Raw genomic sequence first — 23,781 nt, forward strand, 5'->3', positions numbered from 1 at the left:
TTGCTTATATGTTTAGTTATATTTATGCACAGTGTCTTTTTTGATGTTAATTTTTTAAATTGATGTCTTTAGTCACTTTAAACATAGTTATTTCACAGCTGGTCTCTTCTAAGCTCTTGGATTGCTATTCCTGTTGTTTGCTCCCTGTGCCGACACTCTGTCATAGTGGCCTGTTTCCTTACACATTTTATCATTTCTTTTTATTTTTCATTTATTTATTTATTTTTTAAAGATTTTATTTATTTTTTCATGAAAGACACAGAGAAAGAGAGGCAGAGACACAGGCGGAGGAAGAAGCAGCCTCCTCATGGGGAGACCAATGTGGGACTTGCTCCCAGAACCCTGGGATCACACCCTGAAACGAAGGCAGACGTGTAACCACTGAGCCACCCAGGTACCCCCTGTCAGTTCTTTTTATGATAAAGTTATCTAAATCTTGAAAATATCCTAAGATCAGACTTGCCTCCACTTCTTTCAGATGTTTCTGTGCTATTCCTAGTTCATTGCTAGATACACTTTTATAAGTGTATTCCTGGCTTGGGATTGCCACAGTGGGCAGATTCTGTATGTTTGAATCCCAAATCTGGGTAAAATTTTTTTAAGTTACCCAAAGAAACCAAAAAAATGAAACAAAGGAAAACAACTTGCACTTTGTTTTCCTTGACCCCACAGTACAGAACAATGTCCTTAAGTTCTACATTAAGTTGATATTTTTACTTGTTTCCTTGGCTCCACCTTCACAGAGGGCGTGGCTCTTCTAGGGCTGTGTTCTGATGTGGTGTTGCTACCCTATTATGGTCCGTGTTGAGAGTCAAACCCCAAACCTCTTGATTAATCAGCCACCTTCTTCTTCACCACAGGTTGTTTCTGTCCTAGCTCTCTGGCTTCCATGTCTTTTCCTTCCACCTGGATGGTCCCTTTCTTTTTGAGCAAGTCTAACTATGTATTCTAGAGAAGTCTCAGGTTTTCTGGTCTATCTAGTCCAGTATATTGTAGGACACAGAAGTCTTCCATATCCCTTAGTTATATATGTTCTCTCTAAGTGTTCATGAGTCACCCACAGATGAGCAGATTTTTAATGTTTGGTCGTGACTCTTATTATAAAGAAGCAAATGACCATAGAATAAGCTGATAGTGAAGATTTATTTAAAACCTAAAACTTCAGAGGGAATTCGCAGGACTCAAAATAGACACAGCCTCCTCTTTCTACATCACTAAAGAGCTGGTATTTTAAAGTTCATGATTCTGGGGCATATTAAGAGCCCTAATTTTATATGCACACGCATAATAAACCTGGAATACTCCTTTTCTGCTGAGCATGAAAAGAAATAGATTGGAAGGCAAATAATTTACCATTTGAGTGTTGCTTTTTCTTGATTTTTTTTTCTTATTAGATGAATCTACTTCCTCTGCCTTTATGTTTTCCTATTTTTTGCTGCTTTCAGCTCACTCTCTCCCACACACTTTAAAAAAAGATTTCTCTTAAAAGGAACCCTGATTTAGCGGTTTTGTTGTTGGTTTGCTTTGAAATGCATGCAAAGTAACACATAAAGGCAAAGAAATATTAAGGTATTGTAATATTATTATATCATCCTCCTCATTAGAAACTTTAGTCGGATTCATTAATTCTTGTTGATCTCTTCCTCCAGTGTTGGCAAGCATTGTAGCTATCTTTTTTAGAATAGAGAAATGACATCATAGATGGCTTATTTCACCAACGTCATTCATGTAGTTATTAGTAATTACAGTATTTTTAAGCATAAGTATGTCCAGAAGCTCTCTAAACAATGTATTTGACCCAGTGTTTTTAAAGATAATTTACGACACATAGAAGCTAGAAGAATTTTGGTATTGGTAATCAATGAGATGATAACCCTGTGAATCAGGCACTGTTTCAAGACTTCCCATTTATTTGTTCATTTAGTCCTAACAGTCCATGAAATTATATTCTAATCCAATTTAAAGGCCAGGCTCTCTGAGAAACTGAGCTCCTTCTCAACATTATGGAGGTAGGATGTAGTGAAGCTGGGATTTATAACCAGGTCATCTGCAATGTGGCTCCACAGACTAGCTGTCAGCTACTACTCCGCCCTGTCTCTTCCTTCACACACACACACACACGCACACACGCACACACCACACACATGTATATACACATAGCAACACATGCACATTCTCACACACACACTTCAACATACCTAACCTCTGAATAATTATCTTAGAAATATTTCTACCTTGTCCTTCTCCGACTGACTTACTTCACTCAGCATAATACCCTCCAGTTCCATCCACGTTGAAGCAAATGGTGGGTATTTGTCATTTCTAATAGCTGAGTAATATTCCATTGTATACATAAACCACATCTTCTTTATCCATTCATTTGGGGAATATAAATAATAGTGAAAGGGAAAATAAGGGAAGGGAGAAGAAATGTGTGGGAAATATCAGAAAGGGAGACAGAACGTAAAGACTGCTAACTCTGGGAAACGAACTAGGGGTGGTAGAAGGGGAGGAGGGCGGGGGGTGGGAGTGAATGGGTGACGGGCACTGGGTGTTATTCTGTATGTTAGTAAATTGAACACCAATAAAAAAATAAAGCGAAGAACATTTTGCTTCCTTGCCTGGTGTATTAGTGTAGATTATATTCTGTTCTCTAGTTTGACTGAGTTTAGTAAAAAATTCTATGGAGGTGCTTTGTATAGCATCAAAATTCAAAGCCCCAAAATGATGATCAGTTTTCTGATTCTCCTCCTTCTTCACCTGAAAAGAGTCTCATTGCCATTTTAAGTCAAATGTCACTGAATTAAAATTTGTGACATAAAAACTACAAGGATTTTTACATTAATGACAGTAACGTACTTGATGCCATATGGAAAGAAAACATGAGACAGGCACTCATACAAGCTTCATGATGATAGTCATTTTCATGCTGTGCCAAGCCCTTGTAATTCACAGCCATTGCAGTCCATCACAATTCTGAAGGCAGCATATCCTTAGGAAAGCTTGTGTCTTATTTATACAGTAACCATTCATACACAGATAGAGAGCTAGGATTATGTTTAGAATGGTTGCATGTGCCTATGAATGGAGCATTAAGTAGGGGCCAGAGGTAGAAAATGTATTTTCCTGCTCTTTTCTTCACAGGGTAACTTTTGGCTAACTCTCATCTTTATTTAAAGGTAGAAAGAGAGCACATCAAATGACCTTACTACTCTCAAAGAAAAAAAAAAAAAAAAAAAGACAAAACAGAGTAAACCCCAGCTCTTCTGTGCTCCTATGTCCAACTGGGTCACCCACAGAACCACAAGTCTGCTTTAATCCTGGGGGTGGAGCTAGTTTATGGTTTAGGCAGCTTTTGCTTTGCCATTCTGTGAATTGGCAGTCTGTGACTTGCCCATCAGTGATTTGGCTGTCTTCCTGCAGAGCCTGGAGGCAGAGAGTGAGAGAAGGATCCTGTTGCCTAAAATTTTTCAAAAGAGACCATTTTAAGGCTAGAGGAGCAGAGTAAGTAGGGGTGGAGGTGGAAAAAGAGCAGGAGCATAGCAACAAACAAGCAAACAAGACAAACAGTGAGGGCAAGGAGTTAAATGAAATCCTCACCCAGTTTAAAATTATACTCAGGCTGAGCAGATTATGGCGTCTTCTCCATATGCAAAATAGTAATAATAATAATAATAATAATAATAAATCTCCTTCTTGATATATTCATCCAGCAAACATTTATTGAGAACTATGTGCCAGGTAATGTATAATAGATGGAGAGTCACTATTAAAAATCACAATACCTCGTCTGGCAAAGCTAACAGATTAATGGCTGAGAAAGACCAAACCAATAATTATAATGCAGTTGAATAAGCAGCAACAGCACAAGAGTATGATGTTGCTTAAAAAAATGCATAGGACAGGGAAGCAAATGTTTTTCCTCTTCCTTGTCTTTAACTAAGTTATCCAACCTTTCATGATAAAGGAGAACCCTGCTTCCAGGGATATTGTCACAGTTTCACACTGTCTGCCTGAAGTCTGGAATGGGCCTCAGGCAGCGTTTCTGCCCAGAAGCACACTCTCCGTGCTCTAGAGTAGAAATAGAACACTCTTCATGCCTCTAGATGGCCATCCATTTGCCTTCCCAAGTAGGGACAGCTCAGGCTTTCTTCTGTTCTAGTTGACCTTCATTCCTTCAAATGAAAACAACAATTACAAGAAAATGTCACTGTTGTCACTAAAAAACATTCTGGGGACAAATCATCCATAGGTAGCTTCACTCTCCTACATTACACTAAGCCTAACATTAACCTGAATCTGTAAGGATGACATCCTTTTGCCTGTTGATTACATTTATTTGGATGTCCCCAGAGCCTCAAATTCACTATGTAAATCCTGAACCCATGTGGTTCTCCCCTTCCTGTCCCAACCACGGCACATTGTCTTCCCTTGTTATGTATGCTGTATGTTATGTATGTATGTATGTTATGTATGTGTGCTGTCCATCTGTACACTCTAACCAGAAATGTTGGTGCCCTCCTAAACCTTCCTTTCTTCGTTACCCTTCACATCTCATCAACCACCAAGTCCTGCCTGTTCTACTTCCAAAGTTCTCCATGATTTATCTCTTCCTTTGTTCCTTAGTTCCTTCACAGTGTCACCATTTCTTTTTCTGGGTGGTGGGGACAGCTTCCTTCCTTGTCAGCTTCAGCCCTGTCTGCCACCACATGAAACTTTGGGTATTTTTACCTGCAAATCTGAACCTGTCATTTTCCTGTTAAAAGTTCAATGGAATAATACTCAACCATCAAAAAAGGATGAAATCTTACCATTTACATTGATGTGGATGGAACTGGTGGGTATTATGCTGAGCAAAATAAGTCAATCAGAGAAAGACACTTATCATATGGTTTCAGTCGCATGTGGAATATAAGAAATAGCCCAGAGGAGTAAAGGAGAAGGGAGGGAAAACTGAATGGGAAGAAATGAAAGCGGGAGAAAAACCATGAGAGACTCTTAACTCTAGGAAACAAGCTGAGAGTTGCTGGAAGGGAGATGGATGGAGGGACTGGGTAACTGGGTGACAGACATTAAGGAGGGTACATGCTGTGATGAGCACTGGGTATTATACGCAACTGGTGAATTACTGAACTCTACATCTGAAATAATGATGTTCTATATCTTGGCTAGTTGAATTTAAATTTAAAAATAGCTCAATGTCTGCTTATTTCCCATAGCAGTAGTTTTCAAACCTGTGTTTACTGGGCAGACTCTTCTTTTTTTTTTAGATTTTTTAAAAATTTTTATTTATTTTATGATTTTTTTTTAGATTTTTATTTATTTATTCATGAGAGACACAGAGAGAGAGGCAGAGACATAGGCAAAGGGAGAAGCAGGCTCCCTGTGGGGAGCCCGATGTGGGACTCAATCCTGGGACTCCAGGATCACGTCCTGGGCCGAAGGCAGACTCTCAACCACTGAGCCACCCAGGCGTCTCTTAGGCTCCTCTTTCAAATGATATTTGTGTACTAGCTGAACTGTATGGAGCCATTTCAATGTGACATTTAATGTGTGGGACAAGAATGCAAGAGAGCAGTGATCTCGGAAAGGTCCTTACTGTCATGGCTTGCTGGGTGACCTAAGATACCTCATCATGTCTACAGGGCAGATCAGCAGCTTGAAAATCATCAATCTATAGAAAAAGTGTAAGCTCCTTTGGGTTACCTATGAACCCTTAATTATCCTTCTATCTAGGTTCATTTCCTCCCCTCAGCATCTCTATGCTGTGCCCACACTGAACTGTTGCTATTTCACAGGCACGCTGAGCTCTGTCATGTATCTGTCTTTGAACATCCATCTCTCTGTACAGAATGCAAGTTTCTGACAAGTACGTCAAGCAACTGGCTACTGGTCCTCTGGTGCTCAGCGCGCATCATCTGTTCCTTATCACACTCCCCTCTTCCCACTCCCCAGGCACACTCAACTTCTCCTTTTCTACACATTCCTGCCATACTACACCTTCATCTCTATAGTATACTGCTTTGTGGACTCATGTCTTACCATCTGTTTCTGCAAGATACTTGAGGACCTTAACTAGTTCTCCATTCTTAATTTCTCACTGCCTAGCAGAGTCTTTCAGCTTACAGTGGGTCACTCATAATAAATATCTGCAACATGAATAAATGGAAAACTTGCCTCTTGAATTACTATAGAGTTAATTTCAAAGTTAAATATACTCTTAAAACATTTGATATAGTGATATGGTCCAGTTATTATATATTGGGTGTGAAACTTTCTGTTTTGGCCTCTTTAGTTTATTAGTAGTAAATTTAAGGTATCTGAAGAGACCCTGCCCAGTCCCCAGCCTATTCAGGGTTTCTGTATTCTGTGTGATTCTATTGGGAGTACTGGCAGTCAGATGTCACCATTTGTGATCGTTTTATGTCCACATTACATTCGGGCAACTATGTTCAGACTGTGCTAGAAAATGGAAACATGGTTTAAGAAAAAATTACTCTGGGATGTCTGGGTGGCTCTGGTTGAGCGTTTGCCTTCAGCTTAGTGCGTGATCCCAGGGTCCTGAGATCGAGTTCCACATCAGGCTCCCTGCAGGGAGCCTGCTTCTCCCTCTGCTCTCTGCTTGTGTCTCTGCCTCTCTCTGTCTTTCATGAATAAATAAATTTAAAAAATCTTTAAAAAATTACTCTTTGTTTTGGTCAAAACGATATAAGTCTTTAGCAAATTGTGAAGTATACCTATTGTGATTTATCCTTTCTTTTTACCTTAAAATTGTTAAAAATTTATTTTAAATATTCATATCAGGAACCTGGTGAATATTGTATGACATGTCCTGAAAATGTCATGGGGACCAGTGGACACTCACTGTGAGCTCAGTAGGTGGATCTCTTCTCTAGGTCTGCTTTCAGTAAACCTGGATGAAGTGGGCAGTGGGGAAGTAGCCATGGGATGAAAGCATTTAGCTGAGGCTTTGGGAAAACTCAAGAGAGCCAGGTCCAAGATCAGTACATTCTCTTATTAGCCATGCGAGTACTTGAGCCAATCACTTAATTTCTCTAATCTCTAGTTTCCAATTCTGGGAAGTAGGAATGATAACTCCCTCTGAATGAGCATCCATGGCAATAATGTACTTAAAGTGCTTCACATAAGTCCAGGCATATAGTGAGCATTCAATAAATGCTGGCTATTATTTTTATTTGATGCCAACATGTATAACATTGGTCCTCCGAAAAGCTCTGATGTATGTTGTAGGGCTGCCAAGAGAAGAAGGCAAAAAGGAAATGCCTAAATGTGCTAAGTGCAAAGAGCTTGGAAAATGTCAAGCACTGGAATCATAACAAATAATGTTTAATTTGGAGGCATCTGGGTAGCTCTGCCAGTTAAGCATTTGTCTTCTGCTCAGGTCATGATCCTGGGGTCCAGCTTAGTGGGGAGCCTCCTTTTCCCTCTCCCTCTGCCTGTGGTTCTTCCTGCTTGTGCTCGCTCTCTCTCTCAAGTAAATTAATACAATCCTTAAAAAATCAAAATAATAATGTTTAATTTTGTTCATGTTCTTAATAAAAAGCGTCTGATGGGAGTTAAAGATGTTTAGGGCAGATAGATGGCACAGGTTAATGGCAACAGGGAGGGCGAACAGGGCTTCCCAGTGTGTCTGACAGCAAGCCATTGAATTTACACCTAAGTCAACAGAAAATGGAATCATATTTATATTTTCATCAAATGTTGCCTCTCGGGTCAAAATGTTTCATAAAGTTTTGAGCTGTGAGCCAAGCCTACCTCATTTTTTATGATACATCATCATATTCTTCATTTGACCTGGCGTTTGGAAAGGCATCCCAGTCCCTTGCTTTGAGTAATGGATGGTCCTTGTTTTCTCAGATAGAACATTGTCACGGAGGGTATTCCAAACAGGAAAATAACATTGCTGGTTTATGTACTGCAGTTGGTTTGTATTGTTAGTTCATAAGCCATATGGGAATTTAAATACCTTGAAATGAGACCTTTGACAGAAAGCCTTCTTACCTGATTCTCATTTACAGTTAAAAGATTCATCTCAACAACTTCTTCATCTAAAGCCAGCTATAGACTGAAATAAAATATATATTCCTAGGGCTCTTGTCTGACTATGTGCCTTGCCAATATTTGTATGTCTTGTCATCTCTGGAGCATATTCAATATTTTCAACTTTTCTGACAGCTGTACCTTTTCTGTTCTCTTTAAAATTGTAGATTACTTGGCTGTGTTTATGGCCTCACTATGTAGACAAGATGTGAAACCGTTTTTTACTAAGAGAAAGAGAATGAAATGGAATTCTTGCCTCTGTCCTTTTATATCATCAGAAGTATAAACCTGTGTGTTACAGCATCACAGGAAGCACATTCTAATTGAGCTCAGAAAATTAAGCCTGTAACTGCTGTGTGATGTTTAAAAACCTGGAAACACACACACACACAGTGTGAAAGAGGAAGGGAAGAAGAAGACAGAGGGAGACAGAGAAAATATAAATGAAAGATATTTCTGTTGAAATGCAACTTTAATTGTCCCATCTACTATTTTTGATCAACTAATATGAGCAAAAATCATGACAGATAACATGGAAATAATGGAGAGAGAAATACATATGCTCCCATCCTCAGAGTGTTTGTGATCTTATAACGTAATATGTCAGACTTGCTGCAAATAACTGGCTCAAACAGACAGGAACATTCTCAAGTCAACTTAATAAGGGGTTTAGGGTTAGTTATGTCTGTGGGTACCACAGGATTGGTGAAATAAGTGGCCCAAGAATTCCATCAAGAGCTGAGGCTCTTTTATTGCTTCGTTGTGTCATCCTTGGTTTTGGTATTATTCTCACTCTGATGACTAATTATCTGCAGTACTTCCAGGCATTACATCTTGAATATCAATGGCCAGAAGAAGAATAAAACATACCATGTAATCTTGTGGTTATCTTTCTTAAGACAGGATTTTTTTTTTTTTTTTTTTTTTTGTCCGTGGAAACAGCTTAGTGGTCCCTCCATTGCAGGGACCGTGATTGATTTAAACTGGTCATTTGAGTGCATAAGGTCTCCAGGAGTTACATTCCCCCAAATAGGAAGATAAGTTGAAATTGCAAATAAATATTATACAGACCAGCATGATACAAATTCAAGAAATCTTACTGAGGTATTATTGAAATGGAAAAATGACGTGGGGTTTAGCGACAGGAGGAAAAATGAGCAGGATCCCTTTGAGATCGTGTGGTATAGATAAAGAAAGTGGTAAAAAAAAAAAAAATTCCGTCACATTATTTAAAGATGTTACTACTAACTCTTCCATCATAGCACCTATCATAATTGCAGCTGGTTATTTACAAGATGATTTGTTTATTTTCTGTTGTTGCTTCCATACCGGCACTTTATTAGGACAGAAGAAATGACCATCTTATTCATCAACGTGTCCCTCTCTGGTAAATGAATCAAAGAATGAATGCATAGCCTTGGGGAATGTGTAGAATTTTAAGCTAGTGAGAGGAGGACATTCTAGATAATGGGAGCATAATTAGCAAAGCCCTAAGTCAGGAAAGCTCAGCCATCTGCTGGAAGCTTAGAGTGAAGGTAGTAGAAGAATCAGAAACTATGCTGGGATGATACACAGAGGATGAAATGCATGGATTCTTCTTAGCAGTCAGTAAGGAGAATGGAACATTTCAGAGTTAATTGGTGATACGCTTTTGGAAGAGAAACGTGGCAATGATATGTTAGATTGACCACAAAGGGACAGAGTGGGTATGACACTGGCCAGTGTCTGAGAAGCTACTGAGATCCTGATTTGGGATTAGCAGAGGAACAAAACTGCAATTAATGCACGTCTAGCGATATTACAGACGGGAATTGAGAAGGTTTATTAAAATGTAGGGAAGAGAAAAGGGAATTAACAATGGAAAGAAAAAAAAAAAAAACATGGAAAGACCAAGAGAACCATGACACCACAACTGTAGATATCAGAAGCAGGCCTTACATTTTGTTTTCTTTTCTTTTGTTTACAGGGATAGGGGGCACATGGATAGAATATTGTGGTAAGAACAGGCAGTGGCTCTTCTAGGTGGAGGACTTGATTGTAGATTCCTGAGACTGCATTGTAGGAGATGTTCAGTGTCTGACACTGAATAGAATGACAGTAACAATAATAAAACTTGTATGAAATGCTTTGTGAAATAAAGTAAATTATTAATAATTCACAGGAACTTCAGGATAAATTTAGAATGAAAAATTAGAATAGAACTATGACATAAAAGGCATAGGATAAGAAATTTCAGAAGGAAATAGCGGCTGCATTTTTTATTTTGCCACTCGTTCACTCATTGCCTGGTATGTGTCTTGGCTTTAACCATGGATTTGTAGAAAGAAAAGAACATTGTAAGGTCTTCTACTCTTCTCTCTGGCTTTCAAGTAGATGACAATTAGTATTCCAGATATATGAAAATCTTCTTAATTTTTAAAGAGATTTCCCTCAAAAAGAAATTTTTAGAAGCTGAAATATTTGGGTGACAAATGTCAATGTCTGCCAAGAAATTTTTCTTGTATAATTATACTTTGGTATGATTAAACACTTACACCAAAATGTAAGCCTTTTTTTTTTTTTTTTTTTTGGTCTGTGGCCTCATAGATTGCATTTGACCAATCCCTTTTACTGCTAAGTCTTAACTTATTGAAATCTATTATAATATCAACCCTTCAACTTATTTCTTTAATAATTCCAGTCTCATAATTGCATTTTTTAAAACCCATAATTGCTTTTAGATGACCTCTGAACCTTCTTTAAAAACTTATATAATCCTTCTGAATTCTGTACAGTCTAGAATAGGCCTTTATAAGATTATCTGGATGTCATACTTTATTTTAACATTATTTCCTAAAATACTTTACCAAAAAAAATGTATTTACAGGTAATAGGAGTAAATTACCAGGTTATATAGTTTTATTTGTGGGGGAGAAGTATTAAGATCCTGATTTAGGGGCTACCAGAGAATGAAACAGCAGTAAATGCATATTTAGCTGTCCTACAGAGGTAGAAATGAGGGGACTTATTATATTATTAGATACAGCATTTTGGAGAGGAATGGCTTAGAAGTCACCAAAATGAGAAGATTGGGTAAAATTTGAGAAATTTTATGAACACTGCTGACTACTTATTCAGGTTCCTTATATGCTGGTCTTCTCTGAGCTTTACTATGCTAATATTCAGTGTATAGATGCAAGAGGGTAAATAGCTCATCTGCATAGCATTCATTGAGCATTTATGAATTCAAGCTTCTTTGGTCCCAATGGTGGTCCATTGCTGAACCTAAGTGTATACCACAAAACAGCCGATGTTTATGGAATGTCTGTGGTAACTTCACATCTGTTATCTCATTTTACTCATCAAAAGTTTGACAACATTGGTATTACTTTTTATTATTATTAAGACTCAAGTCTTAGAGATATTATGTTCCTAGTGTAAATGGTGAAATCAAGATGAAACCCATTTCTGTCTTTCACCAATGGGCTTTCCTACCTTCTCTTACATTCAAAACTTTAAAGTCACATATAAGTTTCAGAATTTGTTAAACCCACATAGGAACTTTCTCCCTCAAGACGGTTGCTTGCTTGAAATCACATCACTTTTCTGTTTTTCTATTGAAATTCTATTTCAAAAGAATTTAAATCTTTATTATCTTTAAGTGAACCAGTATTATATACACAGCTGGAAGTTCCCCCAAAATGAGTGTCTTTAAAGAGAATTGATACTAAGATTGCTTTTGGAGTGGGGGATAGAATTGGCAAGAGGGAGGGTTAGACATGGATTGGTCAGTGGTGTGCTGGTAAATGTTTAACAACCAGTTCTCTGAGATGAGGTAGTAGAGCCCTGGTTTGTAACATTTTCTTATTTTTATGGTGTAAATACTGCCCCTCATGGTTTATTTCAAGCTACCAGCCTGATGTCACTGAGTGTGGAATTGAAAATGATGCACAGTAGCAACTATATGTAGAATTTCTTGCATACACAGCATATGTAAATGAGCTCAAGAACATGTATAATAGTAAGGTGTTAGGAAGTGATGAGGTTTGAATATTCATTACCTTTGTTTTTAATATGATTATACTGTTAGTTTATATAATTTAATTTCTAATAATGACTTCAACAATAGGTTCACAAATTCCAGAAAATTCAACAAATGGCTCTTATAAGCCATTAATAAGCTGGCTTCAGCACACCCCTGAGATGGATTAAAAGATCTATTTTGAGTCATGTAAAAAATAAACTATCTGGGGAACAGTGTAGCTCTATCTCAATATAGTTCTCTCCCACTCTTTTGAAGTTCAGTGTATTAGTTTTAATAATGGAATTTCAGTAGTATGGGTTTTTCTGGGAAGTTTGCAATGTATTTCTTGCTAATTTACATTGATCATTCCTATTTGCAGAGTATGAGTCAGGGCAGCCCATGTGATTCACAGTTAATGTGAAGATCAAGGTCATTTTCCCTCAGGGATAGATGAAGATATAGAATCTGTTTTGAAGATCATTGTCATTTCTATTACTACTGACTATGAGTTATCCAGTACCTTATGTTGAAACTTCACTCAAAAAGGATGGAAACTTGATTTAAGAATAATGTGAAGAGATATAATTCTAGCCTATGGCCATTTGGCAGATAGTTTAGGTTACTCAATGTCGTTATAAAACTGAAGATTATATGATTTACAATATCATATATGGAAAATATGCTGTGTTACTTTTTACGATATTAGATTAATAATATACTTTATATATTAAACTAAGGAAATAGTTAAGACATTAGGCATATTTCTCATTAGATTTATGAGATAAAAATGATGGTGGTAACTTATTTGTTGATGGTATTCTTAATGAGGTACTTCTTAATAAATTATGTAATCTATTTTAATCTTCTATGAGTAGATCCCCTCAGCATTTTTGTATATTTGCAATATCAACTCTTAATACTAGATGGTGTTTATTTTTGGAAATCTTCCTTAGAAACTCTGTAACTAAGCTTATACATGCAAAGAGACAAGTGAATAAAATCATGCAAAATTTAGCTAACCCAGATTTTCAAATGATTTTTATTCAATACTTTCTAGTTTTTCACTTGGCTTATTTAGAATCAGTCTAAGACTATTTCCATAGATGCCACATTAATAGAAAAATCAAGTTATTTGACAGTCATTTAAAATGATTTCATGAAAAAAAACTACAATAGTTTTTCTGGGCTGATACTCTGTGTGGATATAATAAATTGGATCCATTGTAAATGTCACTGTCATGTAAGTTTCTATGTTCTAGTAGTTAAGACTTGTACTTTGGAATCATATAATCTTGTTGTTTTCTAGTCTATATTACGTGCTTCCAAAGAGTATGGTAGGAAAGGATGAAGAAAAACAAGAGGGATGGTGACTTTACAGTGGAGAAACTTGACAAGTACTACCTGAAGCCAAGTGATTTAGCTCAACATCAAAGATGACATCATACACATACATATACCTCAATGTGATGTGATAAGAATGGCCCTTTACCTCTGTGGTGTTCTTCCCAAAAATATATTCCCTCCATTTAACCATGAGAAAAACATCAGGCAAATTCCAGTTGATTGCCCTTTCACAAAATGCCTGACCAATAATCCTAAAAACTGTTAAGATCTTGAAAAACCAGGGAAACCTGAGAAATGGGCAACCAAGAGAACCTAAGGAGACATGATGACTATATCTAATGCATCTTAGATGGGGCCCTGGGCAGAAAAAAGAACATTAAGGGACAACTAAAGCAATTTCAGTGCACTGTAAGCTTTAGTTAACAATTATGTATCGATATTGGTTCATTAATTTTGACAGATGTACCATATGAATATGAGATTCTAATAATATGGAAAACTGAGTGTGAGGTTATGTGGCAACTCCTTGTACCATTTTCACAATTCATCAGTCTAAAAATGTTCTTTAAAAATATTATTTAAAATAAAACTACATATCCAACAGTGTAAACATATTTTATCACTTAATATTCAGCCAAAGAAGGAAGACACAGAGTGCATATGAGATATGATTTCATTTTTATTAAGTTCAAGGATAGAACTAACCTATCTAATCCATGCTATTAGGAATCATGAAGATGGTTTTACTTGGGAAAGGAAAGTGCCTGAAAGGGGCCATGAGGCATCTCCCAGGTTGCTGGCAGTATTAGATTCTTGGTCTCTGTATGGGTCACATGGGTAAGTTCACCTTGGAAAAAAACTCATGGAGCTGTTCTTAGGATTTATTCTTGTCTCTATATGTCTTATACTGCAATAAAAATAAAAAAGGAATGCGGTTATTTGGTTTTTCCCAGTGGCTTTTGGAGTACATAGATTATAAAGGTTTTTTAGCATTAAATTGAATGCCAAAATGCATTTTATGGGAATTATTTAAAAGAAAATCAAAAGTTTGGGGCACCTGGGTGGCTCAGTGGTTGAGCATCTGCCTTCAGCTCCCAGAGTGATCCTGGGGTCCAGGATCAAGTCCCAAAATGGGCTCCCTGTAGGGAACCTGCTTCTCCCTCTGCCTATGTCTCTGCCTCTCTCTGTGTCTCTCATGAATAAATAAATAAAATCTTTTAAAAAAATCAGAAGTTAGAAACTATAGTATCAACCCATAAGTGTAGCATGTAAGTGTTATATTGTAAAACTCCAAACTGAGTTTTAGATGGGCGAGGTATCTCTCCTATACTCCTGCAGAGCTCTTACAAACTTTTATTTTTGTTCTTACTGTCATTGTATTATAATTACCATTTTATGTGCCCTGTTTTTTTTAATAGAATAAGGTCATGGAGAGCAGAAACATTACCTTATTCATCTTTTGCTCTCCAGTGGCTGAAGCATGTGGTCAGTAATTAGGACTGGATTACATGAGCTAAAGAATGAATACATGCATATTCCAGTAAGTACATCCTGAACATCATTTACTTTTTTGAGATGTGCTCAGGTATAATGTTTCTGATAATGCTCCTCATTCCTTTCTTCTCTCTTGCTGAACTTCACCTTCCTAGAAGTGGATTATAGAGTGTTTCAGATTGATCATGCTAATATTTGTATTTTTTCTTTCTTATTTTCCATTTCAGTCATTTTGTCCTGCTTTCTGGGGCTTTATTCTTCTGTCCCTTTTACTGGAATTTTAAATAGGGCAATAAAATGTCAAATATGTGGGAGCTCTTTCTTATTTTTTATTGCATAGGACAATATTCTTTTTAAGTTGGTGCAGTATATTCTCTTTCTCTCTCAGAAGTTATTTATCTGTGAGGTTTACTTTTTCCCTGCCTTGTATTCTAAATCCTTTTTCTCTGTTTTTCCTTTCCTGGGCCAATGAGGGTAGGAGAAGGTTAAGAAGATTTTCTTCAGCTCTAAAGGTTTTCTGAACTTTTCTGCAGCAACTACCGTGTGTCAAACAACATGGGGTAGGGCAGGATAAAAATACTATTTTTGTCTTCTAATGAGTCCATTGCCCAATTTTCCATGCAAAGGAGTAGAGCTTGAATAGAGGTAGGAGCAGAATATTTCAGACAGATGAGCCATCTTCAACTAACACATAAAAGTAAGAAATAGCATGGCGTGGTCTGAGAACTGCCAGTTAGTTGTAGCTGCTGTATAGAGGCAACTGTAGGAGTAGTAAAAGATGAGTGAAAAGAATAGATTGACCAGATCACATAATGTGTTTTGTATTCATTCAAATTAGGATTAACTCTGAGGGACTAATTCTCAAAATAGCAAGAATTTAAATGAATTGGAAATCTACTTTTCTCTCATATAAAGTAGGTAGTCCAGTGCATCTGTGATCCAAGATGGCTGTTGCAGCTATCACATCAGCATTCCAGGGAGCAGAGAGGAGATCAAAATCTCCTCCCTTGAGGAGGTTTCCCAGAAGTTGTACACATTATCTTCCATTGGCTAGGCCGAAGTTGTATATCACATCTACTCATTACACAAGAGCCTAGGAAATGTAGACTTTTGGCAGAGGGTGGCCATGTGCCCTGCTAACATTCTTGTAGTTAGGTATTCTTTTGTTGAGGAAGAAAAGGGAATTTGTTAGGGGATGATTGACAGTCTTGTTTAGGAGTTTAGGTTTTATTGAGACAGTGGAGAGAGGTCCCTGAAGAGGTGCAAGCCAAGGAATCTCCACTTCAGAAAGGTCAATCTGGCTGTGACATCAAGGATAAAGTGATGTTAAATTAGCAGTTGTCTGAGCAATTAGGCAACTATGAGAAGCACCTAACTATGAGAAGTCTAACTTGTCCAGCTGTGCAGAGGAGCTGGAGAGAGAACAGCAATGTCAGCGACATTAAATGACTGAATTGATTTTGTCTTTTTATCCACAGGGTTGTACATTTGATTTATAATTATTTATGGAAGTGCAGTCACCATAAACCCAGGCCTGAATCAAATAGATGGCAAGCAATACTCTTGACGTCAGATGCCCCTTCTAAATCTTAGAGGACTTTTGTCCTATTGGTAGAGAAGCTTTGTTTCTCTAAGAATGTGTATTATGATTTTTTAATGGAATATGCATATGGTAAAAAATTTAAATACAAAAAGATAGACCAGCAAAGTATGTTTTTCTTAACATTCAAAGATCTGAGAACAATGTAAATCTTATTGTCTCACAGATATTATTTATTCTTCTAGATAACCTTCCTGTACACACACATGCCTTCTTTTTAAAAACATGTTAGTATTTATTTTCAGAGGATTTTCAACGTAAGTTCTTCAACTAATGGAATTTAGCTGGTTCTGCTGATTCAGCATAACAAAGGGTATTGGGAGGTGAATTTAACTATTGAACAGTCTGTTCATTGTCCACAGGTTCGAGAATGGGGACATAAATATTCTTGTCTAGTAACAAGAATCAAGTCTCAGTAATATCTACTCCCCCCAATGTTGTATAATATAAGCATCCCTTGAATTGAGTGATTCAAGTATTGATAAATGTACATATCTGCATTATTTCTCTATATATATGTATATATGTATGCATATGATGTATTTGTATATGTATATAACTTGGACTTTAAAAGCAAGTTAATTACTTCATCTAGTGCTCAGTCAAATGGTGAGTCTGTCCAAGAGCTGGAGGAAAAGCCACTGTGTTAGAATTATGGCGAAAGGATATATTAGTCTCCAGCCTAGAATCTTCTTTGGAAGAACCTTCATCTCTATATGCACTGTTCCATATTTTTGCTATTGTTTAAAAGTACAAGTTCTTAACCTTTCCATGTCAGCCATATCAGCACATGCAGACCTTTCTACATTAGTTTTTAAAAGAGCTGCATTGCATATAACTCTAGTTCCCTATTGATGAACATTTTATTTTGCTTTGTATTTTTGTTGTATCTTGTGAGAATTTGTTTTTGTTCTTCTTTGTATTTTATGAACAGTGTTTTAACAAATGAAAATAATTATTTTTTAAAAGATTTTATTATTTATCTCATAGAGAACACAAGCCGGAGGAGCAGCAGAGGGAGAGGGAGAAGCAGGCTACCCATGGAACAGGGAGCCTGATGGAGGGCTCAATCCCAGGACCCCGAGCTCATGACCTGAGCCAAAGGCAGACGCTTAACCAACTGAGCCACCCAGGCTCCCCTAACAAATTATATTTATTTATTTTAAAAGATTTTATTTCTTTATTTATGAGAGACACACAGAGAGAGAGAGAGAGAGAGAGACTGAAAGAGGCAGAGACACAGGCAGAGGGAGAAGCAGGCTCCATGCAGGGAGGGAGCCCGACACGAGACTTAATCCCGGGTCTCCAGGATCACACCCTGGGCTGAAGGTGGCACTAAACCGCTGAGCCACCCGAGCTGCCCAACAAATGATATTTAGATTAGCATTCTTATATTCATGATGAGAATATATCTCTGTTGACACATATGTACCTGTATTGCAAATAGTACCTTAGTGAACATGAGAAAGAAAATATGTATATAAATACTTACACACAGGTAATGTGAATCCTAGATATAGAGTTGAGGGCCAAATGATATGTTTATTTTTCATTTTGATTAATTTAAAATTACCTACCAGAATTAGTCTGCCCTATGCGCCCACGCAAATATTTTCATGGTGCCTCGGGTGTATAATATAAATGCATGGAGCAGCCTGTGTGCAGTCTTGTTTGTACTGAGACCAAGCAACCTCTTTATATTCTTTTAAAACATTGTCCACTAAACTATCTAAATCAAATAACCAACTTAGGTTACATGCTTGCCAAGGCTATATTGTAAAAGTTTTCACTTTTGCTGTTTTCTCAATGAAAGATGATATTTAATGATAAGGTTGAGCAATATTTATATTTATAAGCAATATGCCTGTCTTTGTGAACTTTTGCATTCCCTTCGTGAACCATGACAATAAAGATGATGAGGGCATAGTTATTGAAGATCCACCACCGGAAAAAAAAATGCTGTGAAAGACACACCAAGATATATTGAACCATCAGTGGAGGGTGAGAATAGACAAAAAAACTGATAGGACAGAAAAACTTCAGAAACTTCATAAAGCAAAAGAGATCTCCTTCTCATTGTTCACATCTTCCCTTATTTTTCCTTAATATACAACCCACCAGCCTTTTCCCGTAACTTGCTCATATATTGTTCATGTTAACTCTGGCCTGTAGAAATGATGAGTACTTAATAATGTGGTAGTTAATGATATAAATGCTCATTTTCTACTAGTGATTATATATATTGGCTTGTTGGCATTAAGTCCATAAAATTGAATTGTACACATAATCAAAGGATAAGAAATTTATTACGTTGACAGAGGTTTTCAATGCATGTTTTTTCTTGAGTAATAAAACACTTTTTAAAAAGAGTTTTATGATACTTAATAGTTTATTATGTAAAGAAAAGTATGGGAGGAGGTGGATATATATATATAGAGAGAGAGAGAGAGAGAGAGAAACTGTCACATAAATTAGCAAAAAATAGATGAGAGGAAGGAGGGGTAGAAGGAGTGGTTTAGTAATACTTGAGGACCCATTTTGATGCTTCATTTTTTTCCCTTAACATTTCCTAATTTAATTTATAATCTGAAAACTCAGGGAAATGGTCTGTGGGATTATCCATTAAAATGCTCTAGAATCAAATGTAATGCAATAAAACCATGCAATTACATGCCCCACAATAATGCAAATTTGGATGATAGTGATTGAAGGTTGGTTTTCATCCTCAATCCGCTCCATATATTTAAATGAAGAGGATCAAATGAGGAGGCTGGATATGGAAGGAAAAATGAGACCTTACTTGGGGAGCCAGGCAGGTTGAGGAAGGTCCTCCTGGTCTTGGTATTCATCCTTCCCAACTCTGTGGTTGGGGGATGACACAGGTGCCAGCTAATCAGGAGATTCCTAAATTATTATCACTCTCCCGAAATCCCAGCAAGTCTTGGAATCTGACCTTTGTCCACTTCTACATTTAAGACAGAGTGGACAGCTGCCACCAGGTGGTGCCCATTTTGAGCTGAGACTTCATAGATTTTGATTGCACATCCAGACCTGTAGCATCCCAGCTCTGCTAGCTGCAGAGATGTGTCCAGTTTGCTTTGTTATCCTTACAGTATAATTACCAACTTCTACATGAATGAATCTCTTGGAGCCTACTTACCATGTCATTATGGTTTTATTGTACTCTAATTTCTGCTGACTGGAAATCTGCTATTATACTACCTCAGCATCATGGCAAAAGAAGCCAACTGAGGAAACTTAATTGTGTAACTAATTTAAAGTTATGTGTTTGCTGTCTTTGGCTCAATTGCCTGTTCACTTCTTATAGCACCTCTTAATAGATGTAAAGCTGAAAGGTGGTAGCAATTATGTGAAAAAAAAATTTTTTTACATGATATCTCATCACATTGAGATCTAAAAGAAGTAGAAAAACTCTGTAATGGTAGTAATGATTCTTAAAAAAAAAAAAAAAAAGTTTAAGTACTTATGAAACATACCAGAATAGGGGAAAAATAAATGTAAGTACAGAAGTCAGCACCTGAAATCCAGTAATTCACTGTGACAAATAAGCTCCAAAAGGGGTGTATTTAGGTTGACATATACACCTTGCCAAAGTAGCTTTTTGCCATTTTTTAAAAATAACCACTTATATAATTTTTGTGTCTAATCGAAATAATCAATTTAAATAGTCACTCTGTTGTTGACTTACACATATGTGATATTTTTGTGCTTAATGTTTCATTATTAAACTGGGATTTTCTTTAATTCAATATACATTTATTATGAGTTGACCATATGTGTGTGAAGAAAACATATCCAAACACTTTCAGTAGAAATATTTGAGGTTAATAATAAAAGGACTAAGTATTTTTATTCCCCAAGGCTTTAGAATGAGAAATGTCTGCATTTACCTTGTTAGTAGCTAAATGAATTTTTTTACATAAGAGCCTAGATTATTTGAATAAAGGTTGCACATCATGCTATTTTATATATATAGAAATATCTCTGCATCATCAAAACTCAAGTATATTCATTCATTTTAATTTGCTAAGTGTTTCATAGGATTCATTTACTCTATTACTCACAGAGCTCTAAGGGTAAATTAGAAATGATCCCTGTACTAGACCGTGTATATTTTGCTGTTTGAGGGAGACAAATAATTAGCTCTCCTCTTGCCAACTCCAGCTTTAAACCAATTGAGAATCAGCATAAGCAATTTGAATCTAAAATATCACCTAAGTTACTGATAAAATCAGCCTGAAGAATGACACATGCGGTGGTAGCTGGAGCCAACTCATAGGGGCTGTGAGAGCCCATTGTTCATGCACTTCCCCAGCTCCATGATTAGTGACATCATGTTGGTAGCTTAAAATGAGCTGTGATCAAAGTATGTACACCATGGAAATCAGTTAATGACATTTAGCAGGGACTTTTTTTCCTCCTGGAGATCTGATTGTTAAACATTTAACAGTGTACCTCTGTCTGAAAGCATAAATTAGTCTAAGTACTGAATCCCAGGGTGACCCAGTCAACCCCACACAGTGGAGGCCAGAAGATGCCCTCCTTATACTTGGAGCTGAACAAATGTGTTCTCTGCATATAGCTAAGTCACTAGAGGAAGTGAAAAGGAACAACTTTATATTTGTTCTTTGCAAACTCTTCCATTCATTCCACATTCTCAAGGTCCAAAGAAGTAAGTATATGAACATATTGGACTCCACTAGGAAGGAAACATTACAGGTATTAATGTTTCTTCATCTTCAAAAAATTGCCCCCAATCCTCTGCATTTTTTACTCTTTTGTCTATTGGATTTAACCATTAAGAATTAACTGTTAAGGAATAATCCTGTTCTCTGTTGGGAGGAAACTTGCGTTCCATTAGGAGAGTTTTCTTCCTACTTTCCTGAGCCTGCTACCTCAATACCAGCCGTTGTTTCTTTGAGTACCCTCTGGAAGTACTGGTCGCCCATTATCTTTTGTTTCCAGAAAAGTCTACCTATGGACCCACATATGAAATGAAATATTAATAGATTTAAATTCCATTGTTCTCTCTATAGAGTCACCTTACAGAATTTTCTTGCACATTTTTGTTTTCTGGAACAATACGTGATTTCACAATGGCAGGCATTCCTCACGCCATCCTGAGAAGTTAATGGCTCTATAATTTTCTGGTGTAATATATCCCTGTATAGTATATCAACTTTAGCCACACCTGGATTTATAGGATTTGGGTGTTTCTGCAGCTGGTGTAACAGTTTTCCATGGGTGTCCAGAGACATGCTCTGAAGTTTCTTTCTCCATGGAGCCCACAACCTGTGCGAAACCTAAACAGCACTAGATAAAAGACGAGGGAAAGCAGAAATACCTATGTCCACCACACCACTGTCTTCAGAAATTATTCAGATGAGTACAATAATTAAATCAATCTCAAAAGCTTTCCACATTCAAAGTGAAGATCTATTTTCTGGTCTCTTTCTCATCCCACCATGCGTCCAACCACATTGTCTAGGAGAAGCTTTACAATTTGGTTAACAGAACATTCGATGTCAAGGAGATGAGAGATTTCATAGCCAAAGCACTCTCACAGGTTCCTGAGCCTGGTCAGTGAGAAGCTGAGATAACACGCATGCCCTCCTGTCACTACATCTGTGTCATCATACACATTCTCAAGTCAGAGTCTTCTTACTCATATCTTAGATTGCCTCCTTAGCAATCTTGAATGTAAAGCACGGGTCATGGAGGAGAACTCCACTACTGCGCTCACCTTCAAATTATGAAACTATGTAGGACAGTACAAATACATCCATTGCTTTATGCAAAGCAAACATTTTAGAGTCAGTGCATCAACTTTTTTCTGATCCCCAAACTTCTAGTTGTTTTTAAATTTGAAACCATATATCTTATGAATATTTTTTGTTTGCAACACATTTTAAATGACAGGATGTTAGTGGCAACATATTTTGTAACTCTTTTTCATTGACAGGCATCCTTGCTGAAGAAGCTTGCCAATGATACTCTTTATGTTTTCTTAACATAGGATGTAAATTTTGATAACTTAATACACTATGTATTAAAAATGTTCAGAGCCCCTACCTGGTAACACAAACTAAGACATTTTGTAGGCTTTGTATTTTTAAACATTTTTAATTCAGAACATTTTTAAGCACACAGACAACTACAAAAAATAATATTAACAGGCACATGGTACCAGAGAAACAGATTTTATAGATATTCTGGTGTGCTCTGTCTGCCTAGGAATTTTTTTTCTTTCTGTTTCAACAACACAGAAACCACAAAACCTCTGAGTCCCTTGATCCCAACCCAACCACCCCCTTCCTCTTTGAACTTTTACTACATACATACTCATGACAATATAGGGTCTTACCTGCATTTTTAGAATTTCCATAAGTGGTATAATTTATGAATTTAATTTCTAATTTTATTGCTTGATGCTTAGGAAATATAAAAAGCAAAAGTGGGGCCTCCTGGGTGGCCAGTTAAGCATCTGCCTTTGGCTCAGGTCATGATCCTGGGATCAAGCCCCACTTTGGGGTTCCTGCTCAGTGGGAGCCTGCTTCTCCCTTCCCCTCTGCTCCTCCCCCTACTAGCGCTCCCTCTCTGTCTCACTCTCTCTTGCTCTTTCAAATAAACAAAATCTTTGAAAATAAATAAATAAATAAAAGCGAAAGTGGATTTGAAATCCTCATCCATGTTTGATGAGATCCTGTGTTGTCAAGTATACTGTCAAGTAATTTCTGTTTGTTTTTATTTGTACATTTGCTTTCAAAGAAGTGTTCAAGAGATCCTGTAGTCTTTGTGTTCTCAGATGCTTGCTATTTTCTGTCAGTTGTCTCCATACTTGACAGATACTTTTTTAAATGCTCGGGTAATATATTTTCTCCTTCGGGATGTGTGGACCTGGGTGATGAATATTGATCTAATCCTTTCTGCACAGCTTTCCCTGCTATCATCTGGGTTGGCGAATTGTGGTGTCTGCCCTGTTGATACTGGAGATTTGAGACTATGATGTCTGTTGTTCCTATATTGCACAACGCTGTGGCTGGGGAGCACATTCTTGGGTCACATTTTCTTCTTCTTCACCAGAACCTGATGCGCATGGCTGTTCCATCTCCTGTCATTTGATATTGCTCTGGGAAAATTCTGATACCAGCTTGATTTTTCTCACTTGAATTCAACTTGCCCCTTCTGCCCAGCTGCCTATCATTGAAGTGCTGGATATTTCTCGGTGGCAGTTGTTCACCAGCAGATTTTACTGATG

General features: G+C 37.1%; 1 protein-coding gene across 23 annotated transcripts in view; it reads left to right on the top strand.

Annotated features, from left to right (window-relative positions):
* The window catches only part of PRR16 (proline rich 16), a 532,382-nt gene that overhangs the window by 369,783 nt on the left and 138,818 nt on the right, over nucleotides 1-23,781 (top strand). For 4 of the 23 annotated variants that reach the window (XM_072840688.1, XM_072840683.1, XM_072840686.1 and 1 more), the window contains one exon: nucleotides 14,827-14,948. The exons of 16 other annotated variants lie outside the window; for them this stretch is intronic. In XM_072840688.1, the coding sequence (XP_072696789.1) occupies nucleotides 14,889-14,948 (60 nt within the window). In that variant the 5' untranslated portion in view covers nucleotides 14,827-14,888. The remainder of the gene's footprint in view (nucleotides 1-14,826; nucleotides 14,949-23,781) is intronic. 3 more of the 23 variants (XM_072840685.1, XM_072840687.1, XM_072840690.1) reach the window with 1 other exon arrangement.

The sequence above is a fragment of the Canis lupus genome, chromosome 10, assembly GCF_048164855.1.
Source record: "Canis lupus baileyi chromosome 10, mCanLup2.hap1, whole genome shotgun sequence".
Classification (NCBI taxonomy): domain Eukaryota; kingdom Metazoa; phylum Chordata; class Mammalia; order Carnivora; family Canidae; genus Canis; species Canis lupus.